Below are 22,794 nucleotides of genomic sequence, written 5' to 3' on the forward strand. Positions count from 1 at the left end.
AAGGAGAGAGAAATGGTTTATTTTGGTGAAAAAGTTCACAAAACTAACAACTGGAAAAAAATGGATCAGTGGAAATTTAATCTTCGAAATTTTCAATTTTGATTATACGAACAAGATGTATATCATTGAGACAACGACGTTGTTTGATCGTAGATCGTGGTTATAATTAGTTCATATTTATTAAGTAAATTTACAATTTGCTAATAAAATAATGATTTTTGTAGTGCCGGCTACTAATATGTACAAGATTCTCACATAATATTATAGAGGAGCATAGAATTTTTTAAGTAATAAGTTAATTAAAAAATTTAAATAATCGTTATTTAATTTTACATATATATCTATACATAAACACATAATCCTAATTCCATTAGAATTCTTATTTTCATTAAGGATTATATGAAAAGTGAGTTTTTGCACACAGAAAATTTCTCTCCCCCATCCTCCATTCAAAATTTTGACCACCTTGAATTTTCACAAGAAAAATTCTACGGCCACATCGTCACAAGATCTTTGAAATTCCAACGATCCAATCTCGATGCAAAATTGTTTAATATCTCTAATGCGATCGAAACAAGAAATTTAGTATCCGATCGTGGACTTAATTAGACGATCAAAAAGAGTGAGATCCATTGATAGTAATTTACAAGATAGACCAACTTTGCTAATCTCCAATTGGTTTGGTATACATCGTTTAACGCAAAAATAAACAATTCTACACACCCATTTTTTATGTCAAAACTTAAATTTTTAAATTTCCATGGTGGATGCGAGAAAGTACTCCAACTATATATACACAACTATACACACACAGAAGCCATAGACATAAATTTGCCTCTTGATTAGGGGTTGGGGACGTGACATGTATCTACATAAATATTATTAAATTAGATGATAATAATAATAATAATAATAATTCTTGATTTCATTTCATCTTGATATTAAAATTTCATGAATAAAGTTTGGCTTCCCCTCTCAAAAACTACACAAAACAAAACCACAAAGAATATCTTTGTCAAGATCAGAAATGGCACAACCAACTATACAAGTAAGACCAAACCTCATCTATTGCAAACCAACTACGGATATATTGATGAAACCTCAACTCACCAGTGGATCAGAACAAAATGATACTCGAAGTAGAAAAGATAATGCAGCATCACGATACTGTTACCGGGAGTCGTTTGTGCCCAACAACAGCCATTCGAAGTTCATGATACCCACTCCGGTAATGCTCGAGGGAGAAACAAAGCTGCCGTATCGCCTCTCGTTTTCTCTCAGCACCTTCAAGAATGATTCCTTTTTGTCTCTCCACCTCGGTTTCGAGTTCCTCAACTTTCAAGCTTATCTCCTTCACAGTGTTACGTGCCGCCTCAGCTCCAGATATCAATTCAACATGCTCCATTTGAAGTTTATTCAACTCATTCTTGATTTGGTCGACATAATCTTCTTTCGAATGAATCTCTTCTGCCAGTGCTGCAACCTTTGAATTCAAATCATCTTTTTCAGCCATCAGCGTGTTGTTTTCAAGCTCAAGTGTTTCAAGATTTCTGTTTAGTTCTTCCAGTTGTGCGTCTTTCTTTGTAATGTCGGCTTTCCACTGGCGAATTTGAGCTTCAAATATAACTTGCAACTCGTCCTTTTCAAACTTGACTCGTCTCATGTCTTCTTCCAAGAACTGGCAACGTAAATCCATTTCCTTTAGATTATCCTCCAAATAAGTTCTCTCCTTCAAAATTCTAGTTATTTGTGCTTGAAGTTGATCGTTTTCTTCAGATAAGCTCTTATTGGCATTGGACATAGCTTCTTTCAGTCCCCGTATTTCTTGATCACGATCAGAAAGATTGTTTTTGTACCTCGCTATTCGATCTAGTATCTTTGAGACCTCCCTTTTCTCTTTCTCGAGTTTGGTTTTCCAGCCAGAAACATCTTTAGATGCTGTTTTGAGCTGATCTTGCAAATTCTGAATTGAGCCATCCTTGTTGATTAGTTCTTGCCTCAAGTTTGAAACTTCCTCCTCTGCCAAATGAAGCTTCTCTTCTGTGATTCTAAGGCCTTCCTCGAGCGTTTGAATCTTGTTGTCTTGATCCAAAACCTCGTTCTTTTGTCTATCGGTACTTTCTTCGATTTCTGTAACGGAATCCAAGACACTTGGATTTTTCCGCTTCATATCATCCTCGGAAAGAAAATTATTTGAATCGCTCATACATTCGTACTTTTGAAGCTCGAGTTTCAAGTGGGTAATTTCTTCTCCTGATCTGCGAATCTTTTCATTTGCTGCCTTCAGATCTTCATATGATGTTACCAGTTCAGCAGAAAAATCTGAATTTTGATCGCGTTCCTCCCGTTGCATCTGAGACTTCTGTTTTATCTCACGAAGCTCGACCTCGAGCTCGACAATCCTCCTCCGCAGTCCCTGTTCATCATCATTACTCTGTGTGCTCGAGTAGTTGTTCACAGAAGAATCTTCCGATTCCGCCTCTGAGTCCAAAGTAGACGACTCGTCTCCTTCTTTACTATACAAGTCCGAGCCACTTCCACCACTTCCAAGAAAGAAGTCGAATCCAGCAGCACGCGGACCAGATTTACGACGACTTAACCTTGGCTCGGATCCTGCCTCAGATACTCCAGAGCCCTGCGATTGAAGATCTAACGGAATGTTTTTTCGGAGTTCACCAGTCACATTATCATACCGCTCCGCCAACGAACGATACATTCTATATAACTCCTCAACTAAAATGATTAACTCTGGTCTTTTCTGATAATACATTTCGGCCTTTTTGGCAAACGAATCCCCATCCTCTTCTATGAGTTTCAGCATCCGTTTCACGTGTTGATCCATTTCTGAAATAAACAACCTTTGAATCAAGTATTTACAAAATCCACCAAGAGAACTATGTTAAAAAATATATATTATGATCAAAAAATAAACATAAATAAGGTTGTCCAAGTAAATTACTAACCTTATTTTCCCTAGTAGAGAGCTAAACATAAGTGATGACAAGTTTTAAAATATATTATAGATGATGTGATCGAACTCGAGACCTAATGACACAGTTCCACTGTTAACAAACTGGTTTATCACATATATAAGTGCATCTCCTTGCAGTGTGATACAACTTTATCCGATATTTTTATGTCGAGAACGTAGAGCAATGAGTCTTGAAATATTTTACCTTCAAGGTTTTCCTGCAGCCATTTCGAGTTCTTGGGACTGACATGGCTATCCCACCACCAGGAGTGAGACTTTTTTGATTCCATACTCTTTATTTTACTCGATTTCATCTGGAATCAGGCGCCAAAGATCACATCAAAAGTACAAACAAAAGAAGATAACATGTGGAACATTGACTTCAAGATGATTGCAGCAAATATTTCTTGATCGAACAGATTAGCAGAACAAGATTTTTGGCCAAGTAAATACCATTATATAAATGTGAGTAAAAATCCAAAAAAAAAAAAAGCAAAAAGAAAATTAATACACTTGAGCCATAAAAAGAAATACCCATTAATTAATCATTAGAAGTAATTCTTATTTCGCCATATCAGCTCCACACTAAATTGTGAAGTGACAACGAAGTTTGGGAGTCTCGCCAATCTAGAAGGTTGATCTTTATTTAGACTATCCTCTCTAGTCTCTCGCTTGTGAAGTTTTTGGATCTGGCCTCTCCTCTCATGTTTATAGTCTTACAATGGTTCTCGCACTGAGAATCAATGCAGTGGAATGAATGACTTGAGAAATCGCTACCATCCGGTCAAATACTGATAAATTGCTACATGTCTGCATTATAAACTTGATTGAGGTGCATGAGTTGCATAAGGTAAGTCGGCTCCGAGTGAAATTGTGGAGTAACTAATTAATCTAGGAGGCTTAACAACTTACAAAACTAGCTGATTGGTTTTGAGTCCTGCTCTGGGATTTACAGCCTTGAACATTTCCATAACAATGGCAACGATTTTTCTTGAAGGTATTAGCACAAGCACTCCACAAGTTGACAAAAAAATATTCAACACATCTAAGGTTTATTTGGATTCCATTCATATGGTTCTCAATGACAACATTGAAGCAAAAGGATAAAAATAACATGGAAACCATCTTCACACCAGCAGAATAGCGACTGAATTTAGCGCCGGCCAAGAAATTCGATAGAATATTAATATGTGGCAAGAAAATGATGAGGCCCTCACACAGTTATGATTCTTCAAACCAAAAATATGCTAGAAATAACTTTCCAAAAATAATAAACTAAATTTATGACAAGTGGTGATTCATGAATTTATTACCAAATTAGAACTAGCCAGGATAATCAATAATACTATAATCTTTATATTTGTAACTACTGTTATTACTATAGTAATAACAGAATCAAACAAGTTTAGTCTATCGTCCAACGAGAATTAGATCATGTGAGTTCCCCATATTTTAAAGAAACTTGTATTACGTGTTAACGATCCAAATACTAAAATTTCGCCAAATCTTACGGTGAGAGAACACTTCGGTTGTAGCATAGAAAAATCATATCAAAGAAGAGAAACCATAGATGTTTTTATCTTTCAGAATATACCAAACAAACACATCAATATTAGAATTATGAATTTGTCCTATAACATGTTTTTCCTTTCCTTTCACATTCTTATATTCAGCTACTTAAATATATATGATATAATTGGCACTTAATTTTCATTGTTGTGCAAGAAAATTTTTGATTGTAACACATCGGTACGAACCGTAAACTTTCATTAAAATGTGAGGAACCCAAAATGCAAAAAAAAAAAAAAATTTGATTGTAACACACCAGTACGAAATGTAACACAAAATGAAGCTGAGAATTTCATCCCGTGATTAAATTAACTTATGTTTGAAAAACTTCTCGTACCTATGTTCTTTCTCTATGTTGATATAAAAAGTTGTCGCCCTACGTATCAACAGTCACTTGATTTCATCAGTTCATCGATTCTGGATTAAAGTGTCTTGCCTTATGTATTTTCTTTGGAATCAATATCTCTACAAAGCTAATCATTTGACTCACATGTTCTTTGTTTATGCCAAAACATAGAATCTTGCCAATTTTCTTTCCTAAAAGAACAATAAAAATGAGGCACTCAAGCTACTTTGTGATTTAAAAACCTTTTACGTTATATGATTAGCATCAACAATAAATTCTGGTAAAATATTAAATACTCAAGTTTACAATTGCTATCCAAACCAAGGTTAAGTGCTTGATTTTCATTAACTTCATTGTTCGCTAGAATGGTTGTTGAGAAAAAGAAATTATCATGTTAGAAATTAAATTAGACGCTGAATAATTTAAAAGATTTTGTTTGTTTTGTTAGAATCATATAAGGTTAGGTAAAATAAAAAATTTATATTTTATGGCACACTTATATAAAATTTGTTTTACACAAAAAATAACTATAAACTTTTAAATTAGTAATAGCACTATATTAATTAAATCCCTGACATTGGATCCCTTGTATAATTAAATTGTTTAAATAAACTTTATTTTATTGACATAAATCTAAAGGCATAATGTATAATTAAAAAACCTTTTCAACACACTTAAAAATATTTTTAATTTAAAACAAATCACATTACGATTAACATTAAAAAGATTAAATAATACAGCACATTCAGATAAACATGTATATTTACAATAAAAAATAATATTTCTTTCGAAAACTTAACCAATAACATATCATATTTATTCTAAGTTACTTCTCAAAATATATTTTCAGAAAAAAAAAAAATCACTCCAATACTTTAAATAAATCATAAAACCGTACGTGCTAACAACCACATCCCTAAAGCGCGTCCACAGAGAAAATAAAATATATAAATCAATAAATAGACACATAATAAACATATTTAAAAAGATTAGCACTTCTGTTCTAACTACAGACTTCCAGCTACATCCACGCATCGGGTTCCATCTTTTTTTTTTAATTAATAAAATAATTTTTTTAATATATGAGATGAATTGATTCGATCTATATTTAAAAAAAATGATATTTTTGACATAAACATAATATATTTTTATAAAACTGATGGGATTGAATTTTTTTTCGCAAAATTGACCACTAAGACGAGTTTTGGTGTTTCCTAAAACAATGAGTTAAAACTAATTCAAATTAGAAAGTAGAAAATGCAAGAGTCACTATAGTACAAGGACACAAATTCTTGAATAAACCCTTTTTTTTAGCCCTGAAAAAAGTTGCTCCAAGAAATCAATGAAAATTGCAAAAATCATGTGGCCCATATAAATTATATATATATATAATTTATTCTGAAAGAAAAAAAAATTAAATTTCAAGGGAAAAAAAATTAAATTTTAAGAGAAGATGTGGGCTTGGGGGACTGCTACTATCTTCATCTTCAAGATTTTCAAAGTTCACACACTGAAAGAGACCTCTCCACCGCCCATTCATACATACCTCAGATCAAGATTAAGAGATGCCAACATACATAATAATTTCAACAATATCACAAATATGTAAGAGATTTCATGCTGTAATAATTCTTCAAACCCACAAAAAATTCTGTTTTTAAAATCTCAGATTTCGAATCAAGTGGAAGGAGGAAAACAGAGTATTGATCAGCAAAAGCTCTCACCTTTAATGGAGTTTTGTGTTTCTTCCAAAGATGAAATCTCCTGCTCGATGATGGAAAACCAAGAAAACCTTCTGAAAACTACAAGGTTGAAAAACGAAAGAACGAAACGAAGAATCCGAATCTGCAGCAAGAAAGACAAAAAGAAAATATGAAGAAAAAGATTGAACAGTTGTTTTTAGATTTATTCATTCATATGTATTTGGTCATAGAGAGATGATAGTGGGAAAAGAGTGGAATCTCAATTCTTGTGAACATGGCATTTGGAGATGAGACGAGGTGGGAAGTATATTGTCCTTTAGTCAAACTTTTCTTGTCTCTTAATTAATGGGTTTTTGTAATATTTCACTTTTTTATGGAAAGATTTCTTAAATTTTGTTTTCTAATGTTTTTTGTTGCTTTCCCACCAAATAAATCAGCTTAGTTCTTGTTGTAATCATTCGTATTATATGATTTTTATTGATTTTAGTGTTTGTGGTATTTTTAATATTTTTTTATGATACTGAATTTTTCCTCGTTATTTTTCAATACACACCGACTAAACTTTTATGCTAATCTGCGAACTATGATAGTCAGACTGAAAAAAATATTAATAGAGAAAATCAGATTCATAACAATTGGTCAAACATATACCTGTTTCACCAATTCGGAAACGGCCTTTGAGCATTTTTTTTTAATGATTTTGTATCTATGGTTGATGATCAAGGTTTAATAAATTTGTGGTTACAAGCTACGACCGATTTGAATTTTGAAAACGATATTTTGAAAATTATAATTTGCAACTATAATGGGAGCCATTGATTTCAGAGTTACAATGAGTCTTAAATATGAGTTATGATACTTTAATGTGTGTATTTATTAAAATTATTTGGTTTATGATATATTTTTTAGTTTTAAACAAACTAATGAATAGTGAAGCAATTATATATACAGTTTATTTACAAAAATATATTCAATTTACACCATCGAATCGTTTGCTTAAATATAAAAATTATGAGCTGTTCGATTTTGGGACCGACTATAATATTTGTACTATAATAAACATAAATTAATCCTAATATCCTCTATCGTATTGATGCCCCAAGGGAACCCGGGCCCCGGATACAGACCCTGACCCGAGAGGTCCTCAAACTTGGGCAAGATTAGAGCAGGGAGAAAATATCAAAATGCAATTACTTTCATTAAACCGGGGTGAAAAACGGGATTCCGGATCTTCAGACGCCCGGCAAGTTGTGCACTCAGTTATCTGAAGAATTCCCAATGAACTACTTGGCGAGCCACCGCCCAGTGAATAATTAGCCAATACCCGGGGTAAAAACTTCCCGGTCCGAAAAGTACCTCCGAAGCACCCGGGTGGAAGATATCCGGGGAAGAGACACGTTCTGACTACCACGTCTTCCGGACATCACGGAGCCCATCCTCCCACACTCCATGACCAAGTCCACTCCCAGTACATGGCCCACCACTTTGCAACGTGGCCCATGATCTCAAGTCATGGACCACCATCCGAACTTTACGGGCAAGTTATCCACCAGCTTCATCTATAAGTACCCTCCGTTGGTGTTTCACAGAGGTATCGACTCTTCTCTGAATACTCACAAGCACTCACAAATAGTCTTACTTTCGAAGTTTTCCTTTGCGTACATCACTGACTTGAGCGTCGGAGTGGATACGCCGGAACAACTTCCGGCGCTCCCCTATCATTCTGTGGTTTCAGGGTTACTACTCAAATCATCCCGGGCGTTGTCATTCAGGTGACAGGGAGCTCAACCACCCTGGGCCATCAGTAGCTCGTATTAACGTTCGCATATATATCTAAACACTCGACTTGGCAAATCGCCCACCCGGCTACCACCCGATTTGCCCGGTAGACATCATTGGCGCCGTCTGTGGGAAACTGTAGCTGAAGACGTAGATATGGTTACCACTCGTAAAACTACGGGGAACCACTCTGGTCCTCAAAATCCGGAAGGAGGTCAAGAAAATTCGTTGCCCAGTCACCTCCCAGAGGAGTTGGCTCAGTTGATAGCTGCTGCGGTCCAAAAAGCCCTCGCCGAAAGGGGCCTACCTGAACCCAGTCATTCAAAGGAAAATGAGGCAATGGGAGAGTCTCCTCTTGAAAAAGAAAGAGACCGAGAAGAGAATTCCCAGGCATTTTCCAAAGCTCCTACCTGTTCTATGGTCCAGGAGCTAGAAGATTTAAAGAAGAAAGTGAAAGAGTTGGAAGCTAAAGCAGGGTCATCTCAGGTTTCAGCCCCGGATGCTTCCCAGGGATGCCCTTTCTCCCTGGAGATTGTGAGTGAGCCCCTCCCAGCTCATTTCAAAGCTACCAAAATACGGGAGTATGATGGAAACTCAGACCCTGACGAGCATCTCACCCGGTTTGAGAATATGGCCATGTTACATTGCTACTCTGACAAAATCAAGTGCAAGGTGTTCCTCACCACCTTAGTGGACTCTGCCCAGAGGTGGTTTGAAAAGTTGAAACCCCGGAGCATACAATCTTTTGCAGGTTTCAGAGACACTTTCTTGCACCATTTTAGCAGCAGCAAGAGGTATAAGAAGACTGCCTTTAGCTTATTCGAGGTAAAGCAATCAGGTGATGAATCTCTTCGGGCGTACATTCGCCGGTTCAATAAAGCATCCCTGGAGGTGCCGGCTTGTGCTCCTGAAACCAAAACTACAGCGTTCACTCAGGGACTCAAGGAGGGAGATTTTTTCAGGTCTTTGGTGAAAAAGCAGCCCGGGAATTTTGAGGATCTGCTGTCCCGAGCAGAAAAGTACATAAACATGGAGGAAGCGCAACGGCAGAAGAGGGAGTCCACCCGTCGAGAAAGAAATGATCGAGTCGGGAAAGCTGAGGACAACGCCCGGGGAAATAATCTCGGGCGTTTCTCTAGATACGCCCCCATGAAGCCGCGCAGGGATGAAGGAGTCCATCTTTGCAGCGGTGATCAGGGACCCAAATTATATCGGTCACCTCCAACCCTGCCACACGCTCCCAAGATGTGCTCCTATCATGGAGAATGTGCTCACAGCACAAGTGAGTGCCGACGACTGAAACGGGCCCCTTCCCAGTCGGGCCCCGGGGAGCAGACACAGTTAACAAAGAAGCCCCGGGGGCTCCCGTGGGTAAATAAAGATGCAGGGTACAAACCGGGGGATAAAGGCCAGGTCAGACAAGAAAAAAAAGATAATATCGGTCAAACGTCTCGTGGTCGGGAAAACAGGGACGGAGGAGGGTCGCCCACCCTTGGGGTGATTAAAATGATCTCGGGGGGATCAACGGATGGAGATTCCAACCGGGCCAGGAAAGCACATTCCCGACAAGAGAGTTTTGGAGTGGAGGATGTAGGGAGGGATGAGGGGCCGGTGATCAGTTTTGGTCCCCGGGATCTGCAGGGAGTCAGCCTCCCACACAATGATGCCCTGGTCATCCAAGCGAAGGTGGCAAATTATGACATCCGCCGGATTTTCATCGATTCAGGAAGCTCGGTGAACATTATTTTCCAGGAGGTCTTGGATCAGATGGACTTGGAGGGCTACCACTTGCAGCCAGTGGAAACGGCATTATTCGGATTTGCTGGCCACACAGTTTACCCCCGGGGGGAAATCACCTTGCCCCTCACAATAGGAGCTGAGGAGCTCAGGAAGACGGTGATGACGGTTTTCACGGTGGTAAGTGCTCCTACCTCTTACAATATCATTTTAGGCAGGCCGGCTATGAACGCTCTCCGAGCTGTAGCCTCGGCTTACCATCAGAAGTTAAAGTTCCCGGTGGGGAACAGAGTTGGAGAAGTAAGGGGAGATCAGCCCTCTTCCCGCAAGTGCTATGCGGAAACCGTCAAAGTTGAAAATAAAAGAGCCCGACGAAGTGGAGAGAGTAGGAGACCAGGGAAGGAGGAGGTGCACTCTATCCAACAGGTATACATGGTGGAAGGGGAGGAGCAGGAGGAAGTAAGCATCTTACCCGGGCAGCCCTTGAAAACAACAAAGATAGCCCGGGATCTTGAGCCAGTGACCCGGGCTCAATTACTACAGTGCCTAGCAAAGAATGCGGATATCTTCGCATGGTCCTCATCAGAATTGATAGGAATCTCCCCCCACGTAGCAGAGCACAAGTTAAATATCATCCCGGGTTCTCGGGCAGTAAAGCAGAGGAAGAGACACTTCGGTCCCGAGAAGGATAAAGTAATTGCCGATCAAGTGGGGGAACTATTGAGGGCCGGGCAGATTAGAGAAATCCAGTTTCCCACCTGGCTATCCAATGTAGTCTTGGTACCCAAATCAGCTGGCAAATGGAGGATGTGTGTTGACTTCAGGGATCTAAACAAAGCCTGCCCAAAAGACTGCTATCCCCTACCCCGGATTGATCAACTGGTGGATTCGACATCGGGGTATGAATTGCTGTGCTTCATGGATGCCTACCAGGGGTACCATCAGATCCCCTTGGCCCGGGAAGATCAGGAGAAGGTTAGCTTCATTACCTCGGGAGGAACCTTTTGCTATGTGGTCATGCCCTTTGGGTTAAAAAATGCCGGGGCTACATATCAAAGATTGATGGACAAGATATTCACCAAGCAAGCCGGGCGGAATATCGAGGTTTACGTAGACGATATCTTGGTGAAATCTCGGGCACACAATGAGCTCATCCCAGACCTCGAAGAGACTTTTTCTACTCTCCGAGAGTATGGGGTGAGGTTAAACCCAACCAAATGCACATTTGGAGTTAAGAGTGGCAAGTTCCTTGGGTTCATGGTCACCGAGAGAGGAATTGAGGTCAATCCGGAGAAAGTCAGGTCTATTACTGAAATGGCATCCCCAAAATCAGTCAAGGATGTACAGAGGCTCACAGGGAGAATCGCCGCCTTATCACGCTTTATTTCTCGATCTGCACACCGGAGTTACCCTTTCTTCCAAGCCCTAAGGAGAGCCAAAGAGTTTGGCTGGGATGAAAAATGTGAGAAGTGAAGAACCTAAAGGGGGGGTGAATAGGTTCTTTTAGGCCCTTTAGCGTTTTTAAAACGAGTTTGCAAAAATTGCAAGCGGAAGACTTGAGGGACAATCACAAATGAATGCGTAAAGTAAGTGCGTAAAATAAATGCGTAGTAAAGTAAATGCGTAAAGTAAAGAGGGATAGAGATGTTTATGGAAGTTCGACGAAGAATCGTCTACGTCTTCCCTTCTCGATGAGGATCGAGGTATCACTATATCGACTTGGCTTTAGGAGCTCCAAGCTAGCTTTTACAACCACGCCTCGATGCGTCTACTTGGCCTTGAGGGCTCCAAGGATAGCCACGAACTTTACAACCCACTCGGGAGTATTACTTTCACTCTTTTTCTACAACTCTTTTGATATTACAACTCTTTTAATCAACGCACACAAGAGATAGTAGAAAGCTTTGTAAGAGACAAGAGAGTGGAGTGGGATATGTGAAAATGCATCCTCAAAGGCCTATTTATACTAGTCTTGGACGCCAAGGTTCGGATCTTCTGTTTATGCTTCGGAACGTCCGATGTGATTGAAATCAATTTCCGTAATTTTGGGATGACTTCGGATCGTCCGTTCTTGACTTCGTAGGGTCCGAACATATGCTTCGGAGGAACCGATCAAACTTCGTTGCTTCCGAACAGTTCTTTCAGACCGTCTATGCACAGCTTCGGAAGGTCCGAACTCCAGTTCGTACCGTCCGAACATTCCCGCGTTTCCGGAGATTTGAAATCTTCAACACTTCGTAGCGTCCGAAATGTCCTTCGTAGCGTCCGAAATCTTACTCGATCAATCAGTCATATCAATTTGTCTCCGCATTGAAGTGATTTGATTGCTTGTGTTCGGAACGTCCGATCACGTCTTCGGAACGTCCGAACGCTCTCCTCGCAGCTTCCGAACAGCTTCTATTTTGCTTCTGAATTGCACGATTTCGGACCGTCCGAACCGAATGTCGGATCTTCCGAACGTAAACTGTTCTTAATTTCCTGCATGCCTCAATATAAAACATTAGTACATTTTTAATCCAAGTTTTGGTATCATCAAAACAAAAACTTTGGGATATGTTACAGCATTAAAAACATTAATCTCATCCTCGAGATTTGTATGCGTTTAAGGCGTAACAATCTCCCCCTTTTTGATGATCACAAAACTTGGTTAAAAATTGAGATAACAATAATCAACATAATCGAAATGGTTATTAAATAACTCCCCCTTAATCAAATAACAAGTCTAAGAGGTTGAATTAAGGCGAATTTATTTAATAACCAATTAACAGCAATTTTAACCAAATAAATTCTCCCCCTTTTTGTGATAAGCAAAAAGACATAAGCATAAAGAGAGACAAATAAACAGGTAAAATATCCACTAATAAATGCAATTCTTTTATACAATGATGCATAAAGATAAAATAAAAAATAACAAAAACATAAGCTAAGAATCCGCATCCCGCGACTCTCTATGTCTCCTCATCTCAGCCTCGATGGAATCCAGACGCGAAGAAGTCTCGGTATGATGGCGCTCTAAGGTAGACTCTAAAAGAGAAAAACGAGTGTCGAAACGAGTCTCCAATCGCTCGAGATACTCGAAAATCCGATCGTAGGGTCCAGAGGGAGCAGGCGGAGTGAAGCCATGAGGAAGGTCATCCATGGTCATCAAAGGAGTGCTAATAGGGTCGGGAACACGCTGATGGGATGTAGAGGGAATATCAAACGAAGGGGTAGGAGTGGTACCCGTAGTAGGGGGACCAGCGGGAAATCCTCTCGTCTGAACGTGAGGAGGAAGGAGACCGAAGGGAACATGAAAGTGTTCGGTCGGACGATAGGACGCAAAGATGCGATCCTTGTCGATGACCCAAGAGGATAAGACGGGATTCCAAGAGAGTCCCATCTTAACAACAGTATCATGGTCGATAGTCTCGCGAGGAGAAATAGATAAGGATTCTTCATCTGTAAAGTCAATGCCCAGATGGGCTAGAATCCGGTTAATGAACCGGCCAAATGGAAAAGAGACGCGAGTAGAAGAAGCCGCGTACTCCATGGCATACATAAGAAAACGGGGAAGGTTAAAAGGACGCTGGGAGACTAAATAATAGAGAATGTACAGATCGAGATATTTGCAAGTGGAGAGGTCTCCACTGCGAGGAACAATAGAAGAAGTGATGAGCTTCAGAACAAGCTGAAGCTGAGGAGGAAGGTCCTTCGCATGAGGACGGTCATCGGCAGGAGTAGGCGGACGACCGAAGATGGTGGTCAAGGCAGTAACTCGATCAAAAGTGGGGTCATTCTCAGTCCAAGACTGAGAAAAGAACTCACTCGGTCCGTCTCGAGGAAGATCGAACCAAGTGGAGAGGTCGGCGGTAGAAAAAGAAATGAACCGACCCTGAACAATGGTAACAACACGAGTGTCATCACCACCAAGAACTAAGGAAAAGTTCGCATAGAACTGATGTATGAGAGAGGGGTAGATGAGATCGGGTACGGAAGGTAGAAAGAAGTTTCCCCAACGTTGAGACTCAATAAGAGTAATCAACGTAAAGAAATTTGCACGAAGATAATCGGTGTGAAGGGTACGACCAGGCAGAATGTTACGGGTTTCGAATTCAGGTGGGGTAGGACGAGGGTTGGGTGGTTGGGTAAGATCATGGTGAAAGGCACCGTGACGAGGGCGAACATTTCGGCCAGCTACGTTACGGCGCGGAGGCATAGTGAGTAGTGAGTGTTTTGTGTGGGGAAAGAAAGAAGATGTGAATTGGCAAATAAATCAGAGGATCCGAACGCCTATTTATAGGCCATGTTCGGACGGTCCGAACATGCGTTCGGAAGGTCCGGAATGTGAACGGAACGGTTAGCTGGCAGGAGGTTCGGACGATCCGATTAATACTCGGACGATCCGATCCTAGAACGGAGGCTACGAAGCGTAAACGGAGGGTCCGAAGTCTGACAATCAGGCATGGGAAGGCGCGAACATTTAATGACATCGGAAGGAGGTTCGGACGCTCCGATGTGTGTTCGGATGGTCCGAAGAGTGAATCGGAGGTTCTGGAACCTATGGTCAGGTTCGGACGATCCGAACACGTTCGGTGGATCCGAGGTGAAACGGAGCATCCGAATAGGAGCGGTGATTCCGAAGTAGCCAAGATGAGGAACACCTAAAATTTAAAATATTTAGCACATAAATGAATGTTGAGCCATAATTATGGATAAATACAATTAATTTGTATTATCCGACATTATAATGCTCACATTAATAATACTCCCCCTCAATTTAACAAATATGTACGAGAGTATTCGACTAGTGTTTACAACTCAATCATGCCAAGTTCACCACGCAAACGAGTAAAAGTAGATTCATCTAGTGGTTTTGTAAAAATATCAGCAATTTGATTCTTGGTGTCAACATAGTGAAGTTCAACATCATTTTGCTCAATGTGATCACGAATGAAATGATGTCGAATGTCAATATGTTTAGTACGAGAATGTTGAACTGGATTCTTTGTTAGACATATGGTGCTTGTATTATCACAAAAGATTGGAATTTTTGAAAAAGTAACACCATAGTCGAGTAATTGATACTTCATCCAAAGAATTTGTGCACAACAACTACCGGCAGCCATATACTCGGCCTCGGTCGTTGAAAGTGCAACACAGTTTTGCTTTTTAGAAAACCATGACACCAAGCAATTTCCCAAAAAGAAACAAGTTCCACTAGTGCTCTTTCTATCCACCTTATATCCTCCAAAGTCGGCATCACAGTAAGCTTTTAAATCGAAAAATGAGTTCTTAGAATACCATAATCCGAGATTTGGAGTATTTGAAAGATATTTGAAAATGCGTTTTAAGGCGAATAAGTGTGATTCCTTTGGACATGATTGAAATCGTGCACACAAGCAAACACTAAACATAATGTCAGGTCTACTAGCAGTCGCATAGAGTAGGGAGCCAATCATGCTACGAAATAACTTTTGGTCAACAGGTTTACCTCCCTCATCTTTGTCGAGTCTGACTGTCGTGCTCATAGGTGTGGATGAGGCTTTGGAAGACTCCATCCCAAACTTTTTTAGCATCTCCTTGATGTACTTTCCTTGGTTGACAAAGAAACCATCCTTGCATTGCTTGATTTGGAGACCAAGGAAGTAGTTGAGTTCGCCCATCATGCTCATCTCAAAGTGATCCTGCATAAGCTTAGAAAAATCTCTACACAAGTGTTCATTAGTAGCACCAAAAATAATATCATCTACATATATTTGTACTATCAGCAAATCATTATTTTTAGTCAAGGTAAATAAGGTAATATCAACTTTACCTCTACAAAAACCATTAGACAGCAAAAAGGTAGATAATTTCTCATACCAAGCTCTAGGAGCTTGTTTCAAACCATACAAAGCCTTATCAAGTTTATACACATAATCAGATAAGTGCACATCTTCAAAACCAACAGGTTGCTCAACATACACTTCTTCTTTCAAATCACCATTAAGAAAAGCACTTTTAACATCCATTTGAAACAATTTAAAGTCTCTAGAGCAAGCAAAAGCAAGTAGCATGCGAATGGATTCTAGTCTAGCAACAGGGGCATAAGTCTCATCATAATCAATTCCCTCTTCTTGACTATATCCTTTAGCTACTAGCCTAGCTCTATTTCTAGTGATTGTACCATGCTCATCTAACTTGTTCCTAAATACCCATTTAGTTCCTATGACAGGTCTATCAGTGTAACGAACCGTATTCTACACTACTTAAAATTTGCGGAAGAATTAAAAATTTTCTTAAATAAAACATTCATACGGTCGTCACTCAACATTCATAAAAATAAATCTCACCATCATCCGTCATCAATAAAATTTTGCTAAAATAAACTGTCTCAAAACGTCTCACGTTCAAATCAAAACATCAGAGTATTTTAAAAATTTGCATAAACATAAACTTGCGGTCCTCGGGTTTAGCCTGCCACTCAGCCCAAGCCTGCCCCTTGGTCATCACCTCCTGTCTCCTCAACATAGTCACCTGCATCGATCAAGTCTAGTGAGTCTAAAGACTCAACACGTATAAACTGGAATAACGAGTACTACATATTAAGGTCGCATGCAACTTTAAAATAGGACATACATAATTTGAAACTTGAACTTGCGCATTAAAACTTGAACATACGTACATACATACTACGACGTGCCATAACTTAACCTTTCATAAACATGCTGCATACTTGAACATACTTTAACATACATAACTTCATCATTTGCGTAGAGGATGTTTCAAAGCGAGTGACCCGTAACATAAATGAGCCTGATCAGACTATACCACAGTACTGGGCTGACAGGGACGTATCCACTGCCGCATACATAAGATCCCTGTTCATAATTTAACAGGCCAGTTGATCCACGTTCATAATTTAACGCTTCACAACCACGATCTAACCCGTTCATAATTTAACGGGCGGATTGGTCCCCGTTCATAATTTAACGCTTTCCAATCCTAACATAATTTGGTCACAAGACATTTAGCATACCTCGAAAACTTAAAATATTTTATTGCACGTCATACATACTTAATTGGCGTTGAGGGATTCGTTGGACTTCGATCGGGGCCGTTGCTGCAACATACTAACCTAAACTTGTATGCTCAACTCACATAAATTAACGTAGAAATCATACTTACTCTCGAGTTCGATCATTTCTTAGGACGTTCTAAAATTTCCCATGACTCGATCATGAAAACATCATATTAAACCTTAACTTAAAACCTCAACCCAATTCCTAAGTGAATGAAAGAATGTATCCCAAAAATAGGAGGACACGGACCCCGTGTCTGGGTCCTGGCTTGGGTCCGTGTAGACACTGTATGGGGTGTGTGTAGAAAAGCAAGGGCACGGACCCCGTCTAAAGGTCCGGGTTAGGGTCCGTGTAGATACTGTAAAAGGAGTACTCGGAAAGGGGAGAGGCACGGACCCCGTGCTTGGGTCCGTGTGAGGGTCCGTGTACACTCGGGTCCTAGACATTGCTGAGGGAACAAAGGCACGGACCCCATGTCAGGGTCCGTGTACAGGTCCGTGCACCCACTGTAATCGCGAACTTACGAAAATTCTGAACACCTAATATTCATCCTTCTAGACTCGGTTATACGGACCATGCACCGACACCTCGAGACTCATCCTAGCATACCGCAACATAAAACCCAAATTGTACAAACGTTTCAAGACAACAGTGTTCGCTCTACGACACACACGACCCAAAATATGGCAATTGACATCAAACTGTTTCCTACGACTTCTAGTTAGCTCGAGTGCCTATCGACATGAAACGTAACCTCAAAAAAACACTCTTAACATCATTACTAACATACCCGTACGCAGCAACAATCGCCCGTCGATTTCCAACGAAGCCTGCAACTTAAAACTTCAAGAAACGTATCAATAACATAATTTTCTGAAAATTTCAGTTTGCGCAGTCGCACGGAAAATATCATAACTCACTCATTTTTCGTCCAAAAATTTCGAATCATATATCAAATCGAAGGTATCGAAAATTTCTACGTTTTTGCCGTTGAAAGTTTTCCCAAAATATGAACAGAAAAATCGCAGTTTTGACATGAACAGTAAAAACGAGTTTCAGATCTAAAAATTTTCCTTCGAAATCGATCCGATTCATGATCCGCTTAAACTACTATCATCATACATAACTTTTACGCATAAAAACAATGCAATACAATATATGACTTGATCGACACAGCAAGAACAGATTATACGTGCCTTTTGACGTTTAAAAGTACCGTAACGACGACACCGACGCGGGAAAGAAGCGAGGTTGATCCGGGATGACTTGCGGCTCGACTTTCTTGCAATAAACCCCACCGAAAATGACTGGAAAAATCGATGGAAGGGGGCGGCTGCTTTCTAATGGAGAACCCTAGGTTTTTCTTCAAAAAGATTTGAAATAAAAATGTGTGTGTATGTGCTTTCACGTTTCTAGTGTGTGTAGAGTGTGTGTGTGCGTGTGTTTTGTGTTTAATTAGGAGATAATTTAGCTTAATTGATAATTAGCACTAATTAAAAAAAATACTAACACTCTCTTACTCTAATACCACCTCTAATAAAATTTAAAAAGGCACATGGTCTAGACTTTAAAAGTTTTCCATTCCCCAAAATTCACCTAATAATTAAATTTGGACTTTAAAATTCTAAAAACATAATAATTAGTAAAAAAAAATACCCCCATCCATAACTTAAAATAAAATACCACATTTTTAAATTGCCGAAAATCGTCACCGGGTCTTTTCCTCAATCCCGCCTCGAATAATCGCCTGAAACATAAACTCGAAAAACATTTTAACGTGCATCAACATAGACATGAATAATTTAAAATAATGAGCTTTCATAAATTATGCATGGATAAAACTCATTTAAACTAATTAAATGATTTAATAATTAAATGAATGCATGGGTTATACGTGTACTGAATTTGGGCACTACAGTTCCTCCCCCACTTATAAAAATTTCGTCCTCGAAATTAAGTCTTACCGAACAACTCCGGGTAGCGAAGTCTCATGTCGGCCTCTGACTCCCAAGTGGCTTCTTCCACCGATTGATTCAGCCATTGGACTTTGACCAACTTAGTCGTCTTGTTCCGAAGTCTGCGCTCCTGTCTGTCTAGGATTTGGACTGGTTTCTCCTCGTAAGACAGGTCTGGAGTCAACTGCAGCGGCTCATAACTTAGAACATGAGAAGGATTAGCCAAATATTTTCTCAGCATCGAGACATGGAACACATTGTGTACCCCGGCCAGATTCGGCGGAAGGGCTACACGATAGGCTAATGTCCCAACTCTATCAAGAATCTCGAACGGTCCAATAAACCTCGGACTCAACTTGCCTCTCTTTCCAAATCTCATAACACCCTTCATGGGCGCTATCTTGACGAAGACGTGATCCCCAACGGCAAACTCGAGGTCTCTTCTTCTCTTATCGGCATAGCTCTTCTGCCGGCTCTGGGCGGTCTTCATTCTGTCACGAATCTTGACCACCACGTCTGCAGTCTGCTGAACTATTTCTGGGCCAAGTTCTGTCCTCTCACCAACTTCATCCCAATGAACTGGTGATCTGCACTTCCGACCATACAACGCTTCATAGGGAGCCATACCAATAGATGCTTGGAAGCTGTTGTTGTATGTGAATTCCACTAGAGGTAGTCTAGACTCCCAATTTCCTTGGAAGTCAATCATGCAAGCTCTTAGCAAGTCCTCTAAAACCTGAATCACTCGCTCAGACTGGCCATCTGTCTGCGGGTGAAAAGCTGTACTGAACAGTAACTTCGTCCCCATGGCTGCATGTAAGCTCTTCCAGAAGGACGATGTAAACCTCGGGTCCCTGTCGGACACAATAGAGACTGGGAAACCATGCAACCGGACGATCTCCTGGATATAAAGATCCGCATACTGCGTCATGGAGAAAGTCGTCTTCACTGGCAGAAAATGCGCTGACTTAGTGAGTCGGTCCACTATAACCCAAATGGAGTTCGATCCTCTGACTGACCTCGGTAATCCAACCACAAAATCCATAGTAATGTTCTCCCACTTCCACTCGGGGATGGGGAGTGACTTTACCAACCCTGCTGGTCTCTGATGTTCAGCTTTTACTTGCTGACAAGTGAGACATTCTGACACAAACCTACGGATGTCTCGCTTCATCCCTGGCCACCAATACAATAACTGAAGGTCTTTGTACATCTTGGTGCCTCCTGGGTGAATGGAATACGGAGATGCGTGTGCCTCTGTCAAAATATCCTGTCTGATCGAACCAACACTAGGCACCCACATTCTACCTCTGTATCGCACAATGCCGTCTGAAACTGTGTACAGCACACTGCCCTTGGCTTCGTCTTTCAGTCTCCATTTCTGTAACTGCTCATCTGTAGACTGACATGCTCGGATTCGGTCTAGCAAATCAGATTTGACTGTCAGATTAGACAGCCTAGGAGCCTTGCCATCACGATAAATCTCTAGACCAAACTTCTGAATCTCCGACTGTAGTGGTCTCTGAGCTGTCAACTGAGCTACCCCTGCCACTTTTCTGCTCAAGGCGTCTGCGACAACATTAGCTTTTCCCGGATGGTAGCTAATCTCGCAGTCGTAATCTTTCACAAGTTCTAACCACCTTCTCTGTCTCATATTCAGCTCTTTCTGCGTGAAGAAGTATTTGAGACTCTTGTGGTCGGTGAAGATCTGACATTTCTCGCCGTATAAGTAATGTCTCCAAATCTTCAATGCAAAGACAACGGCGGCTAATTCAAGATCGTGAGTCGGGTAGTTCTTCTCATGCACCTTTAACTGTCTGGAAGCATAAGCTATGACCCGACCTTGTTGCATCAACACTGTGCCTAATCCGAGCTTAGATGCATCGGTATAAAGCACAAACTCGCCTTGCCCTGTCGGCATGGCTAGCACTGGCGCTGAAATAAGAGCTTGCTTCAAGGTGTCGAAGCTCTTCTGGCATTCCTCGCTCCACACAAACTTTGCATTTTTCCTGGTTAGTGAGGTGAGCGGCACTGCTATGGACGAAAATCCCTTAATAAACTTACGGTAGTAGCCTGCTAAACCCAAAAAGCTGCGGATTTCAGATGCGTTCTTTGGCTCAACCCATTCTTTAACAGCTGCCACCTTCGATGGGTCCACCTCAATACCATTGCTGGATACTATATGCCCCAAAAATGCAACTTTCTGCAGCCAAAATTCACACTTACTGAACTTCGCAAATAACTTGCGACTCTGCAAGGTCTGCAAAACTGTCCTCAAATGCTGGTTGTGCTCCTCATGGCTCTTCGAGTAAATAAGAATGTCGTCAATAAATACTATGACGAATTGATCGAGGAACGGCTGAAATACTCGGTTCATGAGGTCCATGAAAATTGCTGGAGCATTGGTCAATCCAAACGGCATTACTAAGAACTCGTAATGCCCGTATCTGGTCCTGAAAGCTGTCTTATGGACATCTGCATCCTTCACTTTCAGCTGATGGTACCCTGATCGAAGATCTATCTTAGAGAACACGGTGGCTCCCTGCAATTGATCGAACAAGTCTTCGATTCTAGGCAAAGGGTATTTGTTCTTGATCGTTACCTTGTTCAGCTCACGGTAATCGATGCACAGTCTCATGCTTCCATCCTTCTTTTTCACAAAAAGCACTGGTGCGCCCCACGGTGAGAAACTAGGGCGGATAAACCCTTTGTCGAGGAGCTCCTGAATCTGCTGTTTGAGCTCTAACATCTCAGCTGGAGCTAATCTGTATGGCGCCTTGGAGATTGGCGCTGTGCCTGGCACGAGATCGATTGCAAACTCTACCTCTCTCTCTGGTGGAAGACCGGTGACGTCATCAGGAAAGACGTCTGGAAATTCTTTGACTACTGGCACCTCTGATAAGGATGGAGTGGACACGTCAGGCGCTGAAATAATGCTAGCCAAAAAGGCCTGACATCCCTTGGAGATCAAACTCCTCGCCTGCATGCATGAAATCATGCGAGGAAAGCTTCTCCATCTGGCTGGCTCAAAAAGAAATTGCTCCATGCCCGGCGGTCTAACTAAAACTGACCTCTTCTGAAAATCTATCAGAACTCTATTCTTAGTCAGCCAGTCCATGCCCAAGATAACGTCGAATTCTGGCATCGGCAATATGATTAAATCTGCATACACTAGGTGGCCATGCAGTTCTAGGTCGATATCTCTGACCACACTGGTAGCTAACAGCTCTTCCCCTGATGGGACTACTACCGAAAAATTCACGTCTAGGCCGATGGACTTGAGGTCTAAATGATTGGCAAACGTCTCTGATATGAAGGAGTGGGTGGCTCCTGAGTCTATCAACGCAGTTGTAGCTAATCTCTTTATGAAAATATTCCCTGAGATGCGTTAGCACAACACAACTTATATTCAAAGACACTAACAAGGTAGTAACCCAAATATACTCAAACAACACTAGCATCCTACTTATCCCAAGTAAAATTCCACATACAAATTAAATAGTACTGAACTTAGGTAGAAAAGTTTACCGGTAAGTAAAGTAGTGTCTGGGTCCGCCTCCTGTGCATGCATGGCGAATACCCTGCCCTGGGTTGGCTGTTTCCACTGCGGGCACTCCTTCAGCATATGATCTGTAGCTCCACACTTGAAGCACCTGCCTGATCCATACAAGCACTGTCCCGGGTGCTGACGATT

The 22,794-nt window shown here is 40.7% G+C and overlaps 2 protein-coding genes across 2 annotated transcripts; one reads left to right on the forward strand and one right to left on the reverse strand.

Moving 5' to 3' along the window:
• Window positions 1–923: 923 nt before the first annotated feature.
• On the reverse strand, window positions 924–6,900 carry LOC140823101 (protein NETWORKED 4A-like). The gene is made up of 3 exons (XM_073184243.1): window positions 6,611–6,900; window positions 3,177–3,285; window positions 924–2,844 (listed from the first exon to the last, which is right to left on the reverse strand). Exons 2-3 carry the CDS (start codon window positions 3,283–3,285, stop codon window positions 1,160–1,162), a joined length of 1,794 nt encoding a protein of 597 aa, XP_073040344.1. The 5' UTR covers window positions 6,611–6,900; the 3' UTR covers window positions 924–1,159.
• A 1,624-nt stretch (window positions 6,901–8,524) lies between these two features.
• Window positions 8,525–11,578, forward strand: LOC140824280 (uncharacterized). The gene has a single exon (XM_073185880.1). The coding sequence runs from the start codon at window positions 8,525–8,527 to the stop codon at window positions 11,576–11,578; it is 3,054 nt and encodes a 1,017-aa protein (XP_073041981.1).
• Window positions 11,579–22,794: the final 11,216 nt, after the last annotated feature.

This window comes from Primulina eburnea, chromosome 2 (assembly GCF_022965805.1).
Source record: "Primulina eburnea isolate SZY01 chromosome 2, ASM2296580v1, whole genome shotgun sequence".
In the NCBI taxonomy this organism is placed as follows: Eukaryota; Viridiplantae; Streptophyta; class Magnoliopsida; order Lamiales; family Gesneriaceae; genus Primulina; species Primulina eburnea.